Source organism: Dendrobates tinctorius, unplaced genomic scaffold, assembly GCF_039654945.1.
Source record: "Dendrobates tinctorius isolate UK_male_01 unplaced genomic scaffold, ASM3965494v1 ptg000070l, whole genome shotgun sequence".
In the NCBI taxonomy this organism is placed as follows: Eukaryota; Metazoa; Chordata; class Amphibia; order Anura; family Dendrobatidae; genus Dendrobates; species Dendrobates tinctorius.
This window is the reverse complement of record NW_027361738.1, coordinates 55,096,662-55,113,385: the sequence shown is the minus strand read 5'-3', so window position 1 is coordinate 55,113,385 and position 16,724 is coordinate 55,096,662. Positions and strand designations below refer to the sequence as shown.

The 16,724-nt window shown below is 46.5% G+C and overlaps 1 protein-coding gene across 4 annotated transcripts in view; it reads right to left on the bottom strand.

The window, feature by feature from the left end:
* Nucleotides 1–16,724, bottom strand: part of CUL2 (cullin 2) — an 82,370-nt gene that overhangs the window by 14,850 nt on the left and 50,796 nt on the right. For all 4 annotated transcript variants that reach the window (XM_073581659.1, XM_073581660.1, XM_073581661.1 and 1 more), the window contains exons 13-18: nucleotides 15,589–15,717; nucleotides 5,794–5,880; nucleotides 4,736–4,888; nucleotides 3,476–3,553; nucleotides 1,380–1,446; nucleotides 899–1,101 (exon numbers count right to left, since the gene is read on the bottom strand). In XM_073581659.1, coding sequence (XP_073437760.1) covers nucleotides 899–1,101; nucleotides 1,380–1,446; nucleotides 3,476–3,553; nucleotides 4,736–4,888; nucleotides 5,794–5,880; nucleotides 15,589–15,717 — 717 coding nt within the window. The remainder of the gene's footprint in view (nucleotides 1–898; nucleotides 1,102–1,379; nucleotides 1,447–3,475; nucleotides 3,554–4,735; nucleotides 4,889–5,793; nucleotides 5,881–15,588; nucleotides 15,718–16,724) is intronic.

The following is a 16,724-nucleotide window of genomic DNA, read 5'->3' as shown; positions in this document are numbered from 1 at the left end:
CAGTGTCATAACTCTGATGTCAGTTTGACAGCACTGCAGCCAATCACTGAGCTCAGCGCCACTGTCAATGTAGCTGACTCAGTCAAAAAAGACTGCAGCAACGATGAGAGGCAACGCTGTACCCTGGGAGGGTGAGTAATAGCTCAGATTGGTTTAATGCCCCGTGGAGTCTTTTGAGAATTAATCTTTGCTTATAATATACAGCATAGGTGAGAATTAAAACGTAACTTTTAAGAAGCTCAGTAAAAAAACAACAAAAATAGTGTCACCCTCAGTGAATAAAAACCAGAGGGAATATATTAAGGTTTCAGTCAGACATCCATATGAAACCCGAGACAAAGAACCCTCTAAAGGCCCCGTTACACACAACGATGTCCCAGCGATGCCACCAACGATCCGACATGATGGGATCGCTGGGACATCGTTAGACAGCCGCTCCAGCGATCAGGACTAGCGAGCAAGCTGGTATCCAACGTAAACTTTGGGTTTCTAAGAGATCAACGATTAAAAAAGGCCCAGGACGATCCTGCACGATCAGCGATACCCGGCGGGGGGGGGGGGGCGATCACTGATGGATGTCACACACAGCGAGATATCGCTGATGCGTCACAAAATCAGCGATCTCGCTGTGTGACGGGGCCTATAGTCCTTCCACTCTCTATGCTGCTTGCACTAATCTTTGCACCAGTAAAACCCCTTTAAGCAGATGAACATACAAAAATGCACAGATGGGTTTTGAACTATAAATCAGTTTGTTGACAACAGCCTAATGTCCATGAGGGCAGTTAAATAGCCTGTCCTATCGGGAAAACGTAACACTGCAAGAAACTAGGATTCCAGTTGGTGACACAAGTGATCTTCCTCTTAAACTCGACATATAACATCATTAAACTCAAACCTTGTCAGAATCGTGGTTTAACATTTTCACATCCAGCAGAGATTTGATGGTCTTGGTCAGCTCCTTCTCATTCATCTGAGTGCTGTCTTGCAGCTCCTTATAGGTGACTGACTCGCTGTTGTTGAAGGCAAGCAGGACGGCCATTTGGTATGTAGTGACCATAGCTACGTAAGGTTTAGACAAGTAGTTCATTTTCACTTCACCTGCACAAAAAGGAAACAAAAGTCGATTAAATGTACATTTAAAAGATATACATTCATCTCTATGTGACATGCACAACCACTCGGCCATTACAGAAAACGCTTGTATGTACAAAGTCTAACAGAACATGCCATGATTTGTCTTGGTTGTATCTGACCCATCGATAGTCACTCATTATACAAACGCACAACATTACTAACTTTGCAACACGTAGTGATGCAAATACATATATTCCCCATTGCCAAGTCCCCGCTTCAGCACCACCTCCTATCCATCTTACCTGTACACAGATAGTGCAGCCACGTCAGCTTCCTGCCGCTGAAATGCTGGTTGTAAAATGATTCAAACTGAAGACAAAAATAAAAAACACATGTAAGGCATCAATCACAGGGAATTTCTAGCAGAAAATAAAAAAAAAAAAAAAATTAAAAAAGTGACAACACAAGTTTGACAGCATGTGCGGGAACTATCTGACTCTACCCTTACAGGAAATGTTGGGAGTGAGGAATAAAAAAGAATCTCTTATTCTCTTGCCGCAAGCTTTGCTGAGCAGAAGGTACATGATTATGGGGGGGGGGGGGGGGGGAGTATGCAGGTAGTAAGTGATCGCTGTAGGAGCCATCACTGGGGGGGAGGTCACACTAATCATAGGAACAGGGGTCCCAAATGCTGTTTGAATGGAGTGGTTGCACGTGGCTGCTGTCACTCACAGACAGGCAATCTCTCCCTGCATGTGCCGCGGCTGTCAAACATGCAGCCGCAGGGACTCAAGCATAATATTCCAGCACGCTGAAGATACTCTATTAGCACCCGAGCATGCTCAAACAACACTTTATCCCAGTACGTTTGCTTATGACCACTCCTGTGCTCTCTATGAGAGAGCGATGGCCGATCATCTCACAAAAGAAGCGGCAGTCAGATGTCGGACAAGCCAGATCCTTATCTCCCCAACATCAACTTAGGGTCCTGTCACACCAAACGATGCACCAGCGATCCCAACAACGATACGACCTGGTCAGGATCGCTGGTGCCTCGCTACATGATCGCTGGTGAGCTGCCAAACAGGCAGCTCTCGCCAGCGCTCAGGACCAGCGAGGACGCTGGTATCCAAGGTAAATATTGGGTAACTAAGTGCGCGCGTCGCTTAGTTACCCGCTGTGTACCTTGGATAATAGTGTGCTCGCGCTGGGAGCTGGTATCCAAGGTAAACATCGGTAAGGCTGGTTTCACATTAGCGCTTTTGTGCGCAGCGCATCGTGCGCACCCGTGCGCATGCGCACTGCGCACCTATACTTAACATGACGTGCGCATGGTCTTGCGCATACTTGCGTTTTCGTGCGCATGCGTTTTTTTGTCTTTTGCGCCAGGCGCGCCAGACGCAACATGTTGCATTTTTGGTTCCGCCCTGTCTCGTCAAAAAAACGCATGCGCACGCTTGCGCACGGAATGCGCAAAAACACCACATTGGAGCCTATGGGAACGCATGCGTGCGCATGGTCTTGCGCACGCTTGCGTTTTTTTGCGCATGCGTTTTTGAGTTAAACAAGTCTAGAATGTTCTCTAGACAATGGAAAAAACGTCACACTTAAAAACGCATGCGCATAAAAAACGCCAACGCATGCAAAAAACGCATGTAAAACGCAAACAACGCTGCGTTTTTTTTACACATCAGCGTGCGCATGACGTTAAAAAAACGCGCGTTTGTTTTGCGTTTTTCTTTGCGTTTTTTATGCGCCCGATGCGCTGCGCAAAAAAACGCTAATGTGAAACTAGCCTAACTAAGTGCGCGCGGCACTTAGTTACCCACCGTTTACCTGGGATACCAGCTCGTAGCGCGAGCACGCTAGTATCCAAGGTACACAGCGGGTAACTAAGCGACGCGCGCACTTAGTTACCCAATATTTACCTTGGATACCAGCTCCCAGCGTCTGCTAACAGTGCTGGGAGCTTGCTGATCGTTGGTCTCCCGCTGCCACACGCAGCGATGCGTGCTGGCCAGCGGGAGACCAACGATCAAAAAATGGCCCAGGACATTCCTGCACGATCAGCGATACCCGGCAGGGGGCGTTCACTGATGCGTGCCACACACAGCGAGATTGCTAGCGAGATCACTGTTGCGTCACGAAATCAGCGATCTCGCTGTGTGTGACGGGGCCTTTAGTCTAATATGTATGGGGGCTTTTAAGGAGTGTCAGAGATAGCCGAGCGTCACTCCCAGCTACTTCCCATCAGTTCCAGAGACTTTGAATGTAGTGTCAGTGTGTCTAGTAGACCACCAATCCATTCATACAAGGAAAACCCCCAACAATCAAAACTGATCCTTGAGGTGATCCTAACCATAAAAAAATAGCAGAACTTCTAAAAGCTGGCACTTACCATCTGAACACTCTTTTCCAGTTCCTGAGGGATGGCAAATGTGGAGGATGGAGCCTGAGTCAGTGGCCATGCACCAGCCTGAAAGAAATGTGCGCAGGAATTATGCATTGTGCATTAAATTCCAATACAGACAGGTGGGACACTGCCCACCAGGCCTCATGCAGATGCTTTTTCTTGCACGTAAAATCAGACCATTTTTCATCATTGTGACTGCTGCTTTTCTCCCCCCATCATCAGTGTTTTGTCTGTGATTTTCATCCATGTCAAAAGACAAAAAGCAAAGCTTCGCCCAGCCATTACAATATGAATAATGGATGACATCAATGCACTGTGACATTCACCGAGCCATGGACCAATTTTGATCACTGACTCGGACCAAACATGCACTTGCCTCCGTGAGATTTTTGTAGACACATGGTCAGCCAAAAAAAAACATGGACATGTGAACAGCTCCAGACTATGACGACTACATATTCCATCAGTGACAAACAGAAGTAGAACATATAAATGAAAATCCTAAGTCTGAATGGAGCCTTAAGCCCCCTTACACAGACTAACATTGGCCGGTCCCAATGTTAACGACGGGTTCGTCAGACAGGCTAATGTCTATGGGGGGCACTGGATAATTGATTGTTGAGAAAATTGCAGTGATCACATGTTCGTCCGGACCGAGTCGTTAGCACAGATAAGATACAGCCAATCACTGGCCACAGCGGTAACACAGTAGCAGGTAACTTGTTTTACTAGAATTGCTCTGGCTTCTAGGGGAAGGTCCGGAGTGTAATGCACTAGCGCTGTGCGACCCCGAGCACTACAAATGCAATGTGTGAACCTGCACATACACATCATACTAACAGGCCAAATATGTACAAAAAAGACAATCATCGCTGCATGGTGGGGAGGAAAGTTTCCAGCAGTTCTGGTGCACATCCGATGGTGGAGCTTACAGGTGATGACAGATTCGCATTGTGCGGATGTTATTATGGGTGAAGTCACCAGAGCTGTCACACCGGTGCGTCCGTCTATTTGCCAATCACCCAGGTTCAAGACTACAAATACATCGTGAGCCAGGGCTGTGCCGCCAGTACATAGATTATGTTATCAAGCACACAAGTCAATTAATAACATTTTAAATAAAGCAGAATTTGTCAGAAATCAGCAAGATCTAAAACCCTGGATAAAGAGGCGGCATTTAGAACAGGAGCCACCTTAAAAGGTGCCGCCTCAAAGTCATTCATGAAATATGAGTAGAATATTTACCTGTAATACATAGATCTGAAAGCTGATGCCCAGATCTACCACGGTGTCTTGGTTTCTGATGAAGTTGTTAAACTTGTTATTTAGATCGGCACTTACGCTCATGTCCGTGTACATTCGATGCAGCTTGCTGGTGAATTCATACCCGCATGCTTGCTGTAACAAAGTAGGTAATACTCATTAGAACAACTCCTGACCAGGTGAGAATTACTTCTCATGTCATCAAACCACTAAAAAGGTGTTCGCTGGGGGTTCTGACCTGAGTCGCCACCTTTCTAAAAGACATGAGATCCCTGCAAACTTCCCATCACTGAATGTCTTTTTGTCTTGAAGAGCTTAAAACTCTGGTCTGAATAATTAACTAATTTGAGTTATTCATCACTACAGTAAATGGAATCCGTCACCAGCCTGAAATAGGGGCAGAGACTCTGATTCCAGCAAAGTGTAATTTACTGGGCTGCTTGCTGCAGGTTTGATGAAAGTTTTCTCCGCCGCTGATCTCCCAGGTATCTGATTGCTGGGCTCTATATATCCCCGCCCACCCCACTGTGCATAGGCAGAAAGCTGACAATTAATGGTGAAGATGGGGTAATAAAGAGCACATGAATATGGAGGATTACATGGCAACAGGTTTACTAATCCAGTAGTGATAATGTCCTGCTGATAAAACAGTGATCAAAACTACAGCCCAGTAAGTGACATCTTTGGAATTTGGGTTTCTGCATTATGCTGCTCTCAGATTAGGTGGTAAAATCCTGTTGACAAATTCCGTTTAAAGGGTTACTCCGATCACGGACATATATTACATATCCACATAATATGCCATAAATGTCAGATAGATGTAGGTCCCAGTTGTGCAGCACAGATTGGCCATACACATGCGGCGTGGTTTAGTAACACCAATAGTAGTAAATGCACTACTCCATCCTTATGTGCGTCCATCTCTCCATTCTCGGCAGAGCAAGACAGGGCTCGCATCTCCAGGAGGAGGTGGGATGCACAATCTTTATGGTTTTGACTATGAAATGCTGTTTGACTAAAGAAATGAAATCTAACATTACCTTTAACTTATTGATCATAGTTTCTTCGGAGTCCATGGACATTGACAGGCCGTGAATCAGTCGCTTTGCCAGCATTCTAGCATAGAACTAAGTAGTAAAAGACACAAACACATATTACACCACGCAGGAAGGAACAAACCATCGAATGAATGGATGAGATTACACATATCTTAGAAACCAGACTGAAAATGTTCTGATCCTCACAATGTCTATGAGCGGAAGAGCTGGAATTCCAGAGCATGTGTCCATTGTGTAACCAGGGTGCGATGACCCAAGTACACAACATATCTGACAGCTCAAGCTCAGTCATCATATAGATAATGATGCCTCTCACTATTAATATCAAATTTAAGAACCCCCACTTTTTGCAGAACAATGGGAGTGACGCTGGAAAACGATGAAGGCGGCGGCAGGTGAGCATCAGAGAACTTACATTTAAAGCGCCACTCCAGTGGTACAATAAAAAAATACAACGGATTGAAGCTTTAAATGAGGTGAACCATAGAATGTTAGAGTTGGAAGTAACCTCCATGATCAGTGTCCAACCCTCTGCTCAATGCAGGATTCAATAAACCATCTCAGACAGATGTCTGTCCAGCCTCCATTGAAGGAGAACTCACCACCTCTCGTGGCAGCCTGTTCCGTTCATTGATCACCCTCACTGTCAAAAAGTTTCTTGTAATATCTATTCTGTATCTTTTCCCTTTCAGTTTCGTTCCATTGCTTCTCATGTTTACATTTGAGATCGGCAAATCACGCAGAGAATGGATCCCATTGCAGGCATAATGAGGCAGATTCATCAAGATTGGCTTAGTGCAAATTTACGCTATTCCAGTCTTGATGGAGCACAGGGGACAGGAGTATAATTTCAGGTGTGGAAAATGCTTGCATTTATTATGAATTCAATGGAGGCCATTTCCTTTGTATGTAGGAAAAAAATCAAAAATCAAAATTGGACATAATTTCAGACTGAACTACAAACACGGGCAGGACAAAATTCTTGGCACCTTTCCAAAATTATGTGTAAAACAACTTTATTTCAAGCATGTGATGCTCGTTCAAACTCAGCCGTGGCAAGTAACAGATGAGGGCAATATGAACATCACACTTGAAACCAGATAAAAATGGGAGAAGTTGACTCAGCCTTTGCACTGTGTGTGCCACACTAAGCATGGAGAACAGTAAGAGGAGAACTGTCTGAGGACTTGAGATCCCAAACTGTTGAAAAATATCAACAATCACAAGGTAACAAGTCCATCTCCAGAGCTCTTGATGTTCCTTTGGTCCCAGTGAGCAACATAAGAAGTTTATAAGCCATGACACTGTAGCTAATCTACCTGAATGTGGACGGTAGAGAAAAATTGATGAAAGGTCGCAATGCAGGATAGTCCGGATGGTGTATAAGCAGCAGCAATCAAATTGCAGAGAAATGTAGGATGTCCTGCAGGCTCAGAGTGCAACAGTGTCAGAGCAAACTTTCCATCAACATTTGAATGAAAGGAAACATTATGAGGACTCAGAAGACGCTGGACTGCAGTTTGCCAATATGTACTTGAGTAAGCTAAAATCCTTCTGAGACCAAGATAGAGGTTTGTGGTAAAGCACATCATTCTACTCTTTAAGGAAAACTGAATGAGGCCTACAAAGAAAAGAACATAGTACACCTACAGTCAAATATGGTGGATGTTCAAAGATGTTTTGGGGTTGTTTTGCAACCTCTTGCACTGGGTTCCTTGATTGTGATGAAGGCATCATGAAATCTGAGGATTATTTTGGATCACAATGTAATGCCCAGTGTCAGAAAGCTGGGCTTTTATCCTAGGTCATGGGTCTTCCAGCAGGACAATGACCCCAAACATAATTCAAGAAGCACCCAGAAATGGATGGAAACAAAGCACTGGAGAGTTCTGTCGTGGCCAATAAGAAGTCCGGATATTTGTTCAACCAAATATTAAGGAAATCAACAATTTTGTCAGGCCCATTTTTGGGGTATTGTGTGAAATTATGTCCAAGCTGCCTTTTATTCTGCTTTTTGTGTTGTTTCAATACACACAAAAGGAAATTAACATTATATATATATATATATATATATATATATATATATATATATATATATATATATATATATATATATGAAAAGCATAGTTACTTACTGTTAACGGTATTTCTCTGAGCCCATGACGGCACCACGGAGAGAGGGTATCCGCCCCACGGGGACAGGAAACCTACAGATAAAAAGGCGGTACCTCTCTCTCCCGCATCAGTTGTTTTACAGAGCATCAAAGGAACTTCAGCCTAATACTAACCAACAACTTAAAGAAAAAACAATTTCTATCATCATTAAACTGCGTAGAGGAGACACCACGTGACCATTTCATTAGACTCTATTTACAATAAGTGCGCACCCCACGCGTGTAGGGAGGGAATATACGGGTGCCGTCATGGGCTCAGAGAAATACCGTTAATGGTAAGTAACTACGCTTTTCCCTTTCCCCCCATGACGGCACCACGGAGAGAATTGCAGAGTATCTATTAGGGGGGGACCACTGCCTCCAGCACCCTTCTACCAAAGGTTAGATCTGAGGAGGTGGCTAGGTCCAGCCGATAGTGGTTAAAGAAAGTTGAGGGAGATGACCTAGTGGCGGCTCTACATATCTGCTCAATGGAGACGCCTGCTCTCTGCCCAGGAAGTTGACACCGCTCTTGTAGAATGGGCTGTCACTCTGTCTGGGATGTCCGCGCCCTGCGACGAGTATGACAAGGTGATGGCGTCTCTTATCCATCTCGTCAGCGTGCTCTTTGTTGCCTTCCGCCCCTTCCTTGGCCCCTGGAAGCAGACAAAGAGAGACCTATCCTTCCTACACTCCCTGGTGGCCGCTAGGTATTCCATTAGGCATCTCCTGACATCTAATGTGTGTAGAGCTTCTTCTCCCGTGTTTTTGGGATTGGGGCAAAAGGAGGGGAGGGAGATTTCCTGGGTTCTGTGGAATCGGGATGCCACCTTCGGTAGGTAGGCCGGGTCTGTCCTAAGTACCACCCTGTCATCCAGGATCTGCGTAAATGGAGGGAAGGCTGACAGGGCCTGGATGTCACTGATTCTACGGGCCGATGTTAGGGCTATCAAGCGATATTAGCTTTAGTGGTGCTTCTGATAAAGGTTCAAAGGGGGGCTTGGTCAGGGTTGAGAGCACAAAGTTTAGATCCCAGGGAGGAGTGTTTAGAGAAGACATGGGCCACTTGCTGCCTTAATGAACCTGGAAACCCAACGGTTCCCTGCCAAGTCATAGTTGTATAGGGCCCCTAGGGCCGCCACCTGAACCTTCAATGTGCTGGTAGCCAGACCTTGCTCTAACCCTTTTTGCAGGAACTCGAGAATCTTAGATAGGGGTACTGTCACGGGGCAGGTGGGACAAAGCAGGAGACGTGGAACCTGGGCCCCTGAACTGCCCCTAAGGCTAAGGGGGTGCACTTGAAGGTAGTGAGGCCCAAGTCCAGGACCTGTCCCTATCTCCTGTTTAGCCCTGAGCTAAACCACCAACCCCCTCCCCAGGAGGTAAGACAGGGAATAAAGAGAACTGCACCCAATAACTCACAAAGGAAAATAAAACAGACAACACGGGGTTAAAGCAACTAAAACCCAAAACTTAGCTTTGCTCTGCTGCAAATGCTCCAAGCAACAGAGTAAGGTTCCGATCAGCATCCAGCAGCAACTCCACTGCTCCAGATAAGCTGAACCCCCTCTCCACCAGGCAGGTCCAGTCTTCACTACGGTTGGATAACAAATTAATAATATTAACAACATTGATTTACTGCACATGACAACCTTTTATAGGAAGGAGGGGGGAGTAGTCATCACCTGTTGGTTAATTCAAACGTGTAGTAACCCCAGCGGCCACCGGGGGCAAAACCAGCACCAAGTCAACTACAGTTGTAGTAAACCCCAGCAGCCACCGGGGGAAAAAGGAAAAAGGTTTCTATAAGAATCCACATTCTGCCATGGCTCCAAAAATGGACCGTGACAGGTACATTCCCACCCGAGCTTGCCCCTGATACTGAAAGAAACTTCCTCCAGATCCTACCGTACAATTTAGTGGTTACCGGTTTTCTGCTCCGTAGCAGGGTAGATACTAAATTTTGGGAGAAGCCCCTGTTGCTTAATAGGGCCCTTTCAAATTCCAGGCCGTCATATGTAGATTCTCTACCTGCTGGTGAAGTATTGGCCCTTGTGAGAGTGAGTCCGGGATATCCGGGAGAACCCAAGGGTTGGAGATGGACATTCTCCTCAGCCAAGAGAACCAAGTCCTTCTTGGCCAGAAGGGAGCTATTAAGATCACCCTTGCTTTGTCCTCCCGAATCTTCCTCAGAACTGATGGAATTAAGGCTATCTGTGGGAACGCATATGCAAGGGGAAAGTGCCAGGGGATCATAAGGGCGTCCAGGGCTATCAGGTTCCCGGAGGGGTCTATGGAGCAGAATGTTTTCACCTTCCGATTCGTCTTGTTGGCGAATAGGTCTATGTTGGGTTACCCCCATAGCTTTGTGATGATTGAAAACTCCCTGGTTCAACTCCCACTCGCCCTGTCTCAGCTGTGTGCGACTTAGGAAGTCCGCCGTCACATTGTCTGACCCTTTTATGTGTAATGCTGTCAGTGAGTCTAGGTACCTCTCCGCAAAGAGGAAAATTGACTTTGTCACCTCCATAAGGGTACGGGATCTCGTGCCCCCCTGATGATTCAAGTAAGCGACTACAGTGCTGTTGTCCGAGAAAACTCTTACGTGGTGGGCCCTGAGGGAGGAGTTTAGAAAGTACAGGAGGGCGCACTTCACCGCTAATAGCTCCTTCATATTCGAAGAGGCTGCCTTTTTATCTTCTGTCCAGACCCCTTGCGCTACCTGGTTGTCCAAGTGAGCCCCCCAACCCCTGGGGCTTGCATCTGTAGTAAGAATCTGAGAGACCTGTATCACCCAAGGGACCCCCCTGGATAGGTTGGATGGTTTCATCCACCACTGTAGCGAGCGAGCTGTTACGGGTGAGATGTCTAACCGCCCTTCTAAATTCCCGTGAAGAGAAACCTTTGCCGCTAGTATCTACCACTGGAGATCTCTTGTATGAGCTTGGGCCCACTGGACAGCTGGTAGGCAGGCTGTCATTGAGCCGAGCAGAGACATGGCCTTCCTGAGTGTCATTCCTGTCCGTGTTATTGCTCCTGCTGCTAACTGTTCTATGTGTAGCCTTTTCCCTTTCGGGAGACGGCACTTTTGCCTGAGGGAATCTATGGTTATGCCCAAATATTCTTGCACTTGGCTCGGCATCAACCGAGATTTCGGCAGGTTTAGCAGCCAACCTAGGTTGGACAAAGATTCCATAGTCCAGATCAACTGGTCTCTGCAATGACAGGGGGAGTTGCCTATCACTAGGAAGTCGTCCAAGTATGGGACTATCAGGACGTCTTGCTCTCTCAAGTGTGCCATGACCTCTGCTATGATCTTTGTGAATACTCTCGGGGCGATAGCCAGCCCGAATGGGAGAGCTTTGAACTGATAATGCTTTATTTCTCCTCCTATGGTGACTGCTATTCTGAGAAATTGGCAGTAGTCCGTGTGTATGGGGACGTGATAGTACACGTCTTTTAAGTCGAGTACAGTCATGTAACAAGAGAGAAACAGCATCTTTACTGCGGATTTTAGGTTTTCATTTTGAATGGCTGAATCACCAGGCATTTGTTTAATCTTTTCAGGTTCAATTATCGTCCTGAATGTCCTATCTGGTTTCTTCCGCAAGAAGATAGGGGAATAGAAGCCTTCTCCTTTTTCTTGGTGGGGAACCTCCTGCAATACCGACTTCTCCACCAGGGTCTGAATCTCCTGTTGTACCGCAGCTTGCTTTTCTATCGACTGCCTCTGTGGGGTCACTACGAAAGAGGTTTTGGGTGAGGTGTGAAATTTTAATTTGAGGCCTGTTTTTACGATGCTTAGAATCGAGGAACTTCTTATCTTTTCCCAGGTTGGGAAGAAGAGGCCCAATCTTCCCCCTACCTGGGAGACACCTTCATTGGGGTTGCTTCTTGTCTGCTGGCTTCCCGAACATGAAACACTTCCCTTTGCCTCTTCTATCTTCCCACTTATCCTGGGAGTTTTTAGGTGGCTTCCTCTGGATAAATTTCCTGCTCCGAAAACACTTGAAGGGGAAATTGGATGGGTTAGGGAAAGACTTTTTTATCCCCTGCTTTTTCAAATATATCGTCCAGTGTGGGCCCAAAAAGGTATTCACCTTCACAGGGGATGGAGCACAGTTTTGTTTTTGTATGCAGGTCTCCCGTCCAGCACTTGAGCCATAGAGCCCTTCTAGCTGCGTTCGAGAAGGAGGCTGCCCTGGCTGTCAACCTGATCGAATCTGCGGATGCGTCCGCTAGGAATGCCGCTGCTCCTCTCATTAATGGGACGGAGTCCAGAATTGCGCCTCTTGGAGTTTTGTTCTTTAGTTGATCGTCCAGCAACACCATCAGGGCTCTAGCTGTGCAGGTGGCGGCTATGGCAGGTTTTAGTCCTCCTCCGGCTGCCTCCCAGGCTCCTTTTAGGAATGTATCCGCTTTTTTGTCCATGGGGTCCTTTCAGTGTCTCCATGTCCTCAAATGGCAGAGAGAATTTTTTCGAGGCTTTTGTTATGGCTACATCCACCTTCGGTGCTTTATCCCAAAACGAACAGCTTGGCTCCTCAAAGGGGTATTTCCTTTTTGGTGCTAGGAGGCCCTTTTTTTCTGGCCTTTTCCACTTCCTCTGTATGAGCGCCTGGATTTTGTCGTTCATGGGAAATTACCTCCTCTTCTTCTGCTCTAACCCGCTGAACATGGCATCCTGAATGGTCCTTTTGGGCCGGGTGTCTACTAGTCCCATAGTGGTTCTGACTGCCTTTATTAAGTTATCCGTTTCCTCTATAGGGAAACCGCTGCGCCCCTCCTCCGCAGAGGACGAGGAGTCGGATGACGGGCTAGCTGTGCCTGATGAAGAAGATTCGCTCTTCCTATCACTATGATCTGATTCAGGTTCCTTTCTTTTGGGCTTCTTATGCTTTTTGCTTTTTCCCTGTAGGGTTTTGAAGGTGTTTTCTACTTGGTGGACAATTATGGCTCTAAGGTCCGACGCGAACCCTGGGGATTCCTTGCATATTGTATGTTCAATGCCGGATTGGCAGAGCCTTTTTCCCCACGCCGTGGGGAGCTCCTCCTTACAAAGTGGGTAAATCTTGTGGTTGGCCTTCTGCGTGCACTTCTTCCCCTATAAGAGAAGGAGGACAGGCCCTAATTACGGCATATACGTTCACGTAGTCCACTTACCCACCTGACCGAAGGATACCGAATCAAAAGTGGGCCCCGGATCTGCTCACAGCTTGTCTTTTGGGACCCCTGCCCCACCGAAGTCTTTGCTGCGTTGGGACTCCCAGCGGCTGCTGCTTTGTCTAGTCCTTGGCCTCCTTCTTACGGTGCTGCTGCGGTGATTTCCGCGCTGGCTGCTGGTGTCCTGTGTCAGAGGACACGTCCAGCAGCTGCTGCTCCTCTGAAGGCTCAGTGCTCATGGTGCCAGTAGCAGGCAGCGCTGTGCCCGCTGCACGTCTTTAATCAAGTGGGGGGGGGGGGCCTGTTTTTTTTTCTTCTTCTCGGGGTGAGCGACGCCTGTGCATCTCTAATCCCCCCCCGAGCGCGCGCACTGCCCGGCCTACACAGAGATGCCTTGCGACGTCGATTAGGCCGCGCTCCGCCCCGCGCGTGCGCACTATCGCCGTCCCCGTCTCCCAGTCCTGCATTGCGCCGAGGCCGGCGGCGTCTCCCCAAGCTGCCGGCGCGCGTGGGGATACCTGCGCCCACTGGCGCTCTCCCACCCCGGTACCTGCTGCGGCCCAGGGCCGCCCCGGCCGCACATGGAGGACGCTATTCCGAGAGAGGCGGTCTTCTGGAAGCGCTTCTGCCGCCTCTTCCCCCCGCACACCCTGGAGGCCCGCTGACCCCAGCGGTGGCGCCTCAGGTAACCGCCCGGTTCCCGCTGACATCTTCCAGACTGGTCGGCCCCGGCATCCGATGGTAAGTCTGTAGGTTCCCTATGGGGACAGGAAACCAACTGATGCGGGAGAGAGGTACCGACTTTTTATCGGTAGGTTTCCTGTCCCCTTGGGGCGGATCCCCTCTCTCCGTGGTGCCATCAAGGGGGAAAGAGAAAATTTGTATAAGGATACTAACAAGACAGCTGTATAACTTGTGTGAAGATCGCATCGCAATCCTCAGACCTTCTGTCTGCTCTCCTGACCAAAACATGACAGCGTGATGTATTTCTTTGCAGCTGTCAAGCTCAGATCAGGAGAGCAGACAGCCAGTCCGAGGATTGCGATGTGATCCTTGTGCGAGTTATACAGCCATCTGTCTGCGCCCTAACTGCAATAATTTTCTAGGAGAAATACTTAATTTTCTGAAACAATTTTAAAGGTGCCAACACTTTCAGCCATGATTGTATAAATCATTACTATGCATGAAAATAAGGAACTTCGTAATATATCTTAGGCCTGTTTCACACATCCGTATTTTACCATCAGTCAAAATCCGCCGTTTTGCAGAAAAAACGTATCCTCCGCTGATATGCCTGGACGGACAATGCAACGCTTTTTCGGGCGTCCGGATCCGCATTTTACATTACAAGGTTTTTTCGGGCGACCGGATCCACATTTTACATTGCGCATGCTCGGAGGACTTGCCTCGGCCGAAAATTTAACCCTAAACTCTATTTCCAAGTTCCTTATTTGCATGTGTGTTACACATTTATGAAATAAAAATTAAAACGACAGTTACACTTTTCAGAAAAAAAAAAAAAGACTCACCATGTCATGTTTCTGATGCCCCGGATGAAAGATAAAATAGGGACAGAGGCCCCGATTCTGCGGTGTGTCACTTGCTAGGTTTCTTGCTGTAGATGTAATGAAATCACTGTTTTATCTGATGTAACTCTGCTAGTCCTCTTAGTGATGAAGTTTTTCTATACAGTCCACATTATTCATGACCTCTGACGATACCCGCCTGATAGGCAGCTTCCTGCCTATGCAAAGTGCACGTAGAAAGCTGTCAATCAATGATGTAGGCGCAAGACTAGCAAAGCTTCAGCATATAATACAGTGCTATTAGCAAAACTACAAGCAAGGAGTTCAGTAAGTGAACCAGCGCTGGAATCAGGGTCCCTGCTAGTGATGAGGCGTTATCCGAGGACGCTCAAGAGTTAATAGAGCATCTCGGCGTGCTTGAATACTATGCCCGAGTCGCCACGGCTGCATGTCTGTTCAAGAGCTGCAACATATGCAAGCATTGTCTAGCAGGCAGGCAATCCTGCGAAACATGCAGTCGCAGCGACTCGAGCAGAGTATTGGAGCACGCCGAGCTGCTTTACTAACACTTGACCGTGCTTATCCGTTCACGCTCGCTCATCACTAGTCCCCGCCCTTATTTTATGCTGCCCTTAGCATGAACCTGATGACACATTCCCTTTAACCTCTTTGGGACCATGATATTTTTAAGCTTCATCTTTTCTGAAAGACGAACTGTATTGTTTTGGGGAATGTATTGGATACGGTTAATAAATAAATTACTTTTAACAGAATACTTGTTTTTTCTATTCGATAAATGGCCTGTTGTTAAACATAAGTCTTTACTGGCGTGGCTCTGCCTCCGTTCAGGACATATAACTACTCCAGTAGAAAACATTACAGAATGTGAAGAATGGATGAAGATGGCTGTTTGGTTTCGCCGATTGTGCACATACCTTCTGGAAAACGTCTTTATCATCTATGTACTTGAAGACGGTAATGAAACTTGTTAGCTTGTCTTCCACCTCATTCTCCGTCATTCCTTTGGCCGATTTCTTCAGCATGTTATCACAGTATTTGGCCAGCTGCGTGGATTATGGAGACATGGATGACACAAGGCATTAGTCTTACACTGCAGATGACGGCTGCTTGGTTTACAGAGAAAAAAAAACAACACACTCATTTATTTTACTTTATTGTTCTCTGTTCCACATTTGGGGCCACATTCATATAGTACATAAGAAATCACTCTTATGCCCCCAAAGACCTTTCATGAGGTCTCGTCTTTAATCCCCCAAAGGATCAGCCAATTTTCTGTTTTTGTGCTTTAACCCCTTCCTGACATGATGACTTTCCGTTTTTTTCCCTTGCCTTCTTCCAAGAGCCATAACATTTTTAGGCTTCCATCAATATAGCCAAATGAGGGCTTGTTTTTTTTGTGGGATGAGTTGTACTTTTGATTGACACCATTCACTCTTCCACATAGTGTACTGGAAAACAGGAAAAAAATTCCAAGTGCGTTGAAATTGCAAAAAAAGTGCAATTCCACAATAGATTTTTTTATTTTTTTTATTTAACATATTCACTAAAAGGTAAATCTGACCTGGCAATATGATTCCCCAGGTCAGTACAGGTGTGCAAATACCAAACATGTATAGTTTGCTTTTTGTTGAGTGGTGAAAAATAAATACTGAAATTTGTTTTTAAAAAAATTGCTTTTGTCGCCATTTTCCAAGACCTTCAATGGTTCATTTTTTGGGATCTGGGGCTGTGTTAGGGCTTACCTTTTGCACCCTGGGCTATCGTTTTTTACAGATACTATTTTGGGGGAGATACGATGTTTTGATTGCCTCTTATTGCAATGCTGCGGTGGGCAAAGAAACAATGTGGCGTTTAAATTGTTTTCTTGTTACGCTATTTACCAAATCAGACTAATTTACTTCATATTTTGATAGTTTTGACTTTTACGAACGCAGTGACACCAAATACGTGGAGCACTGTATATACTCGCGCATAAGCCGAGATTTTCAGCCCAATGTTTTTGGCTGAAAGTCCCCCTCTCTGCTTATACGCAAGTCATATACCAGGGGGT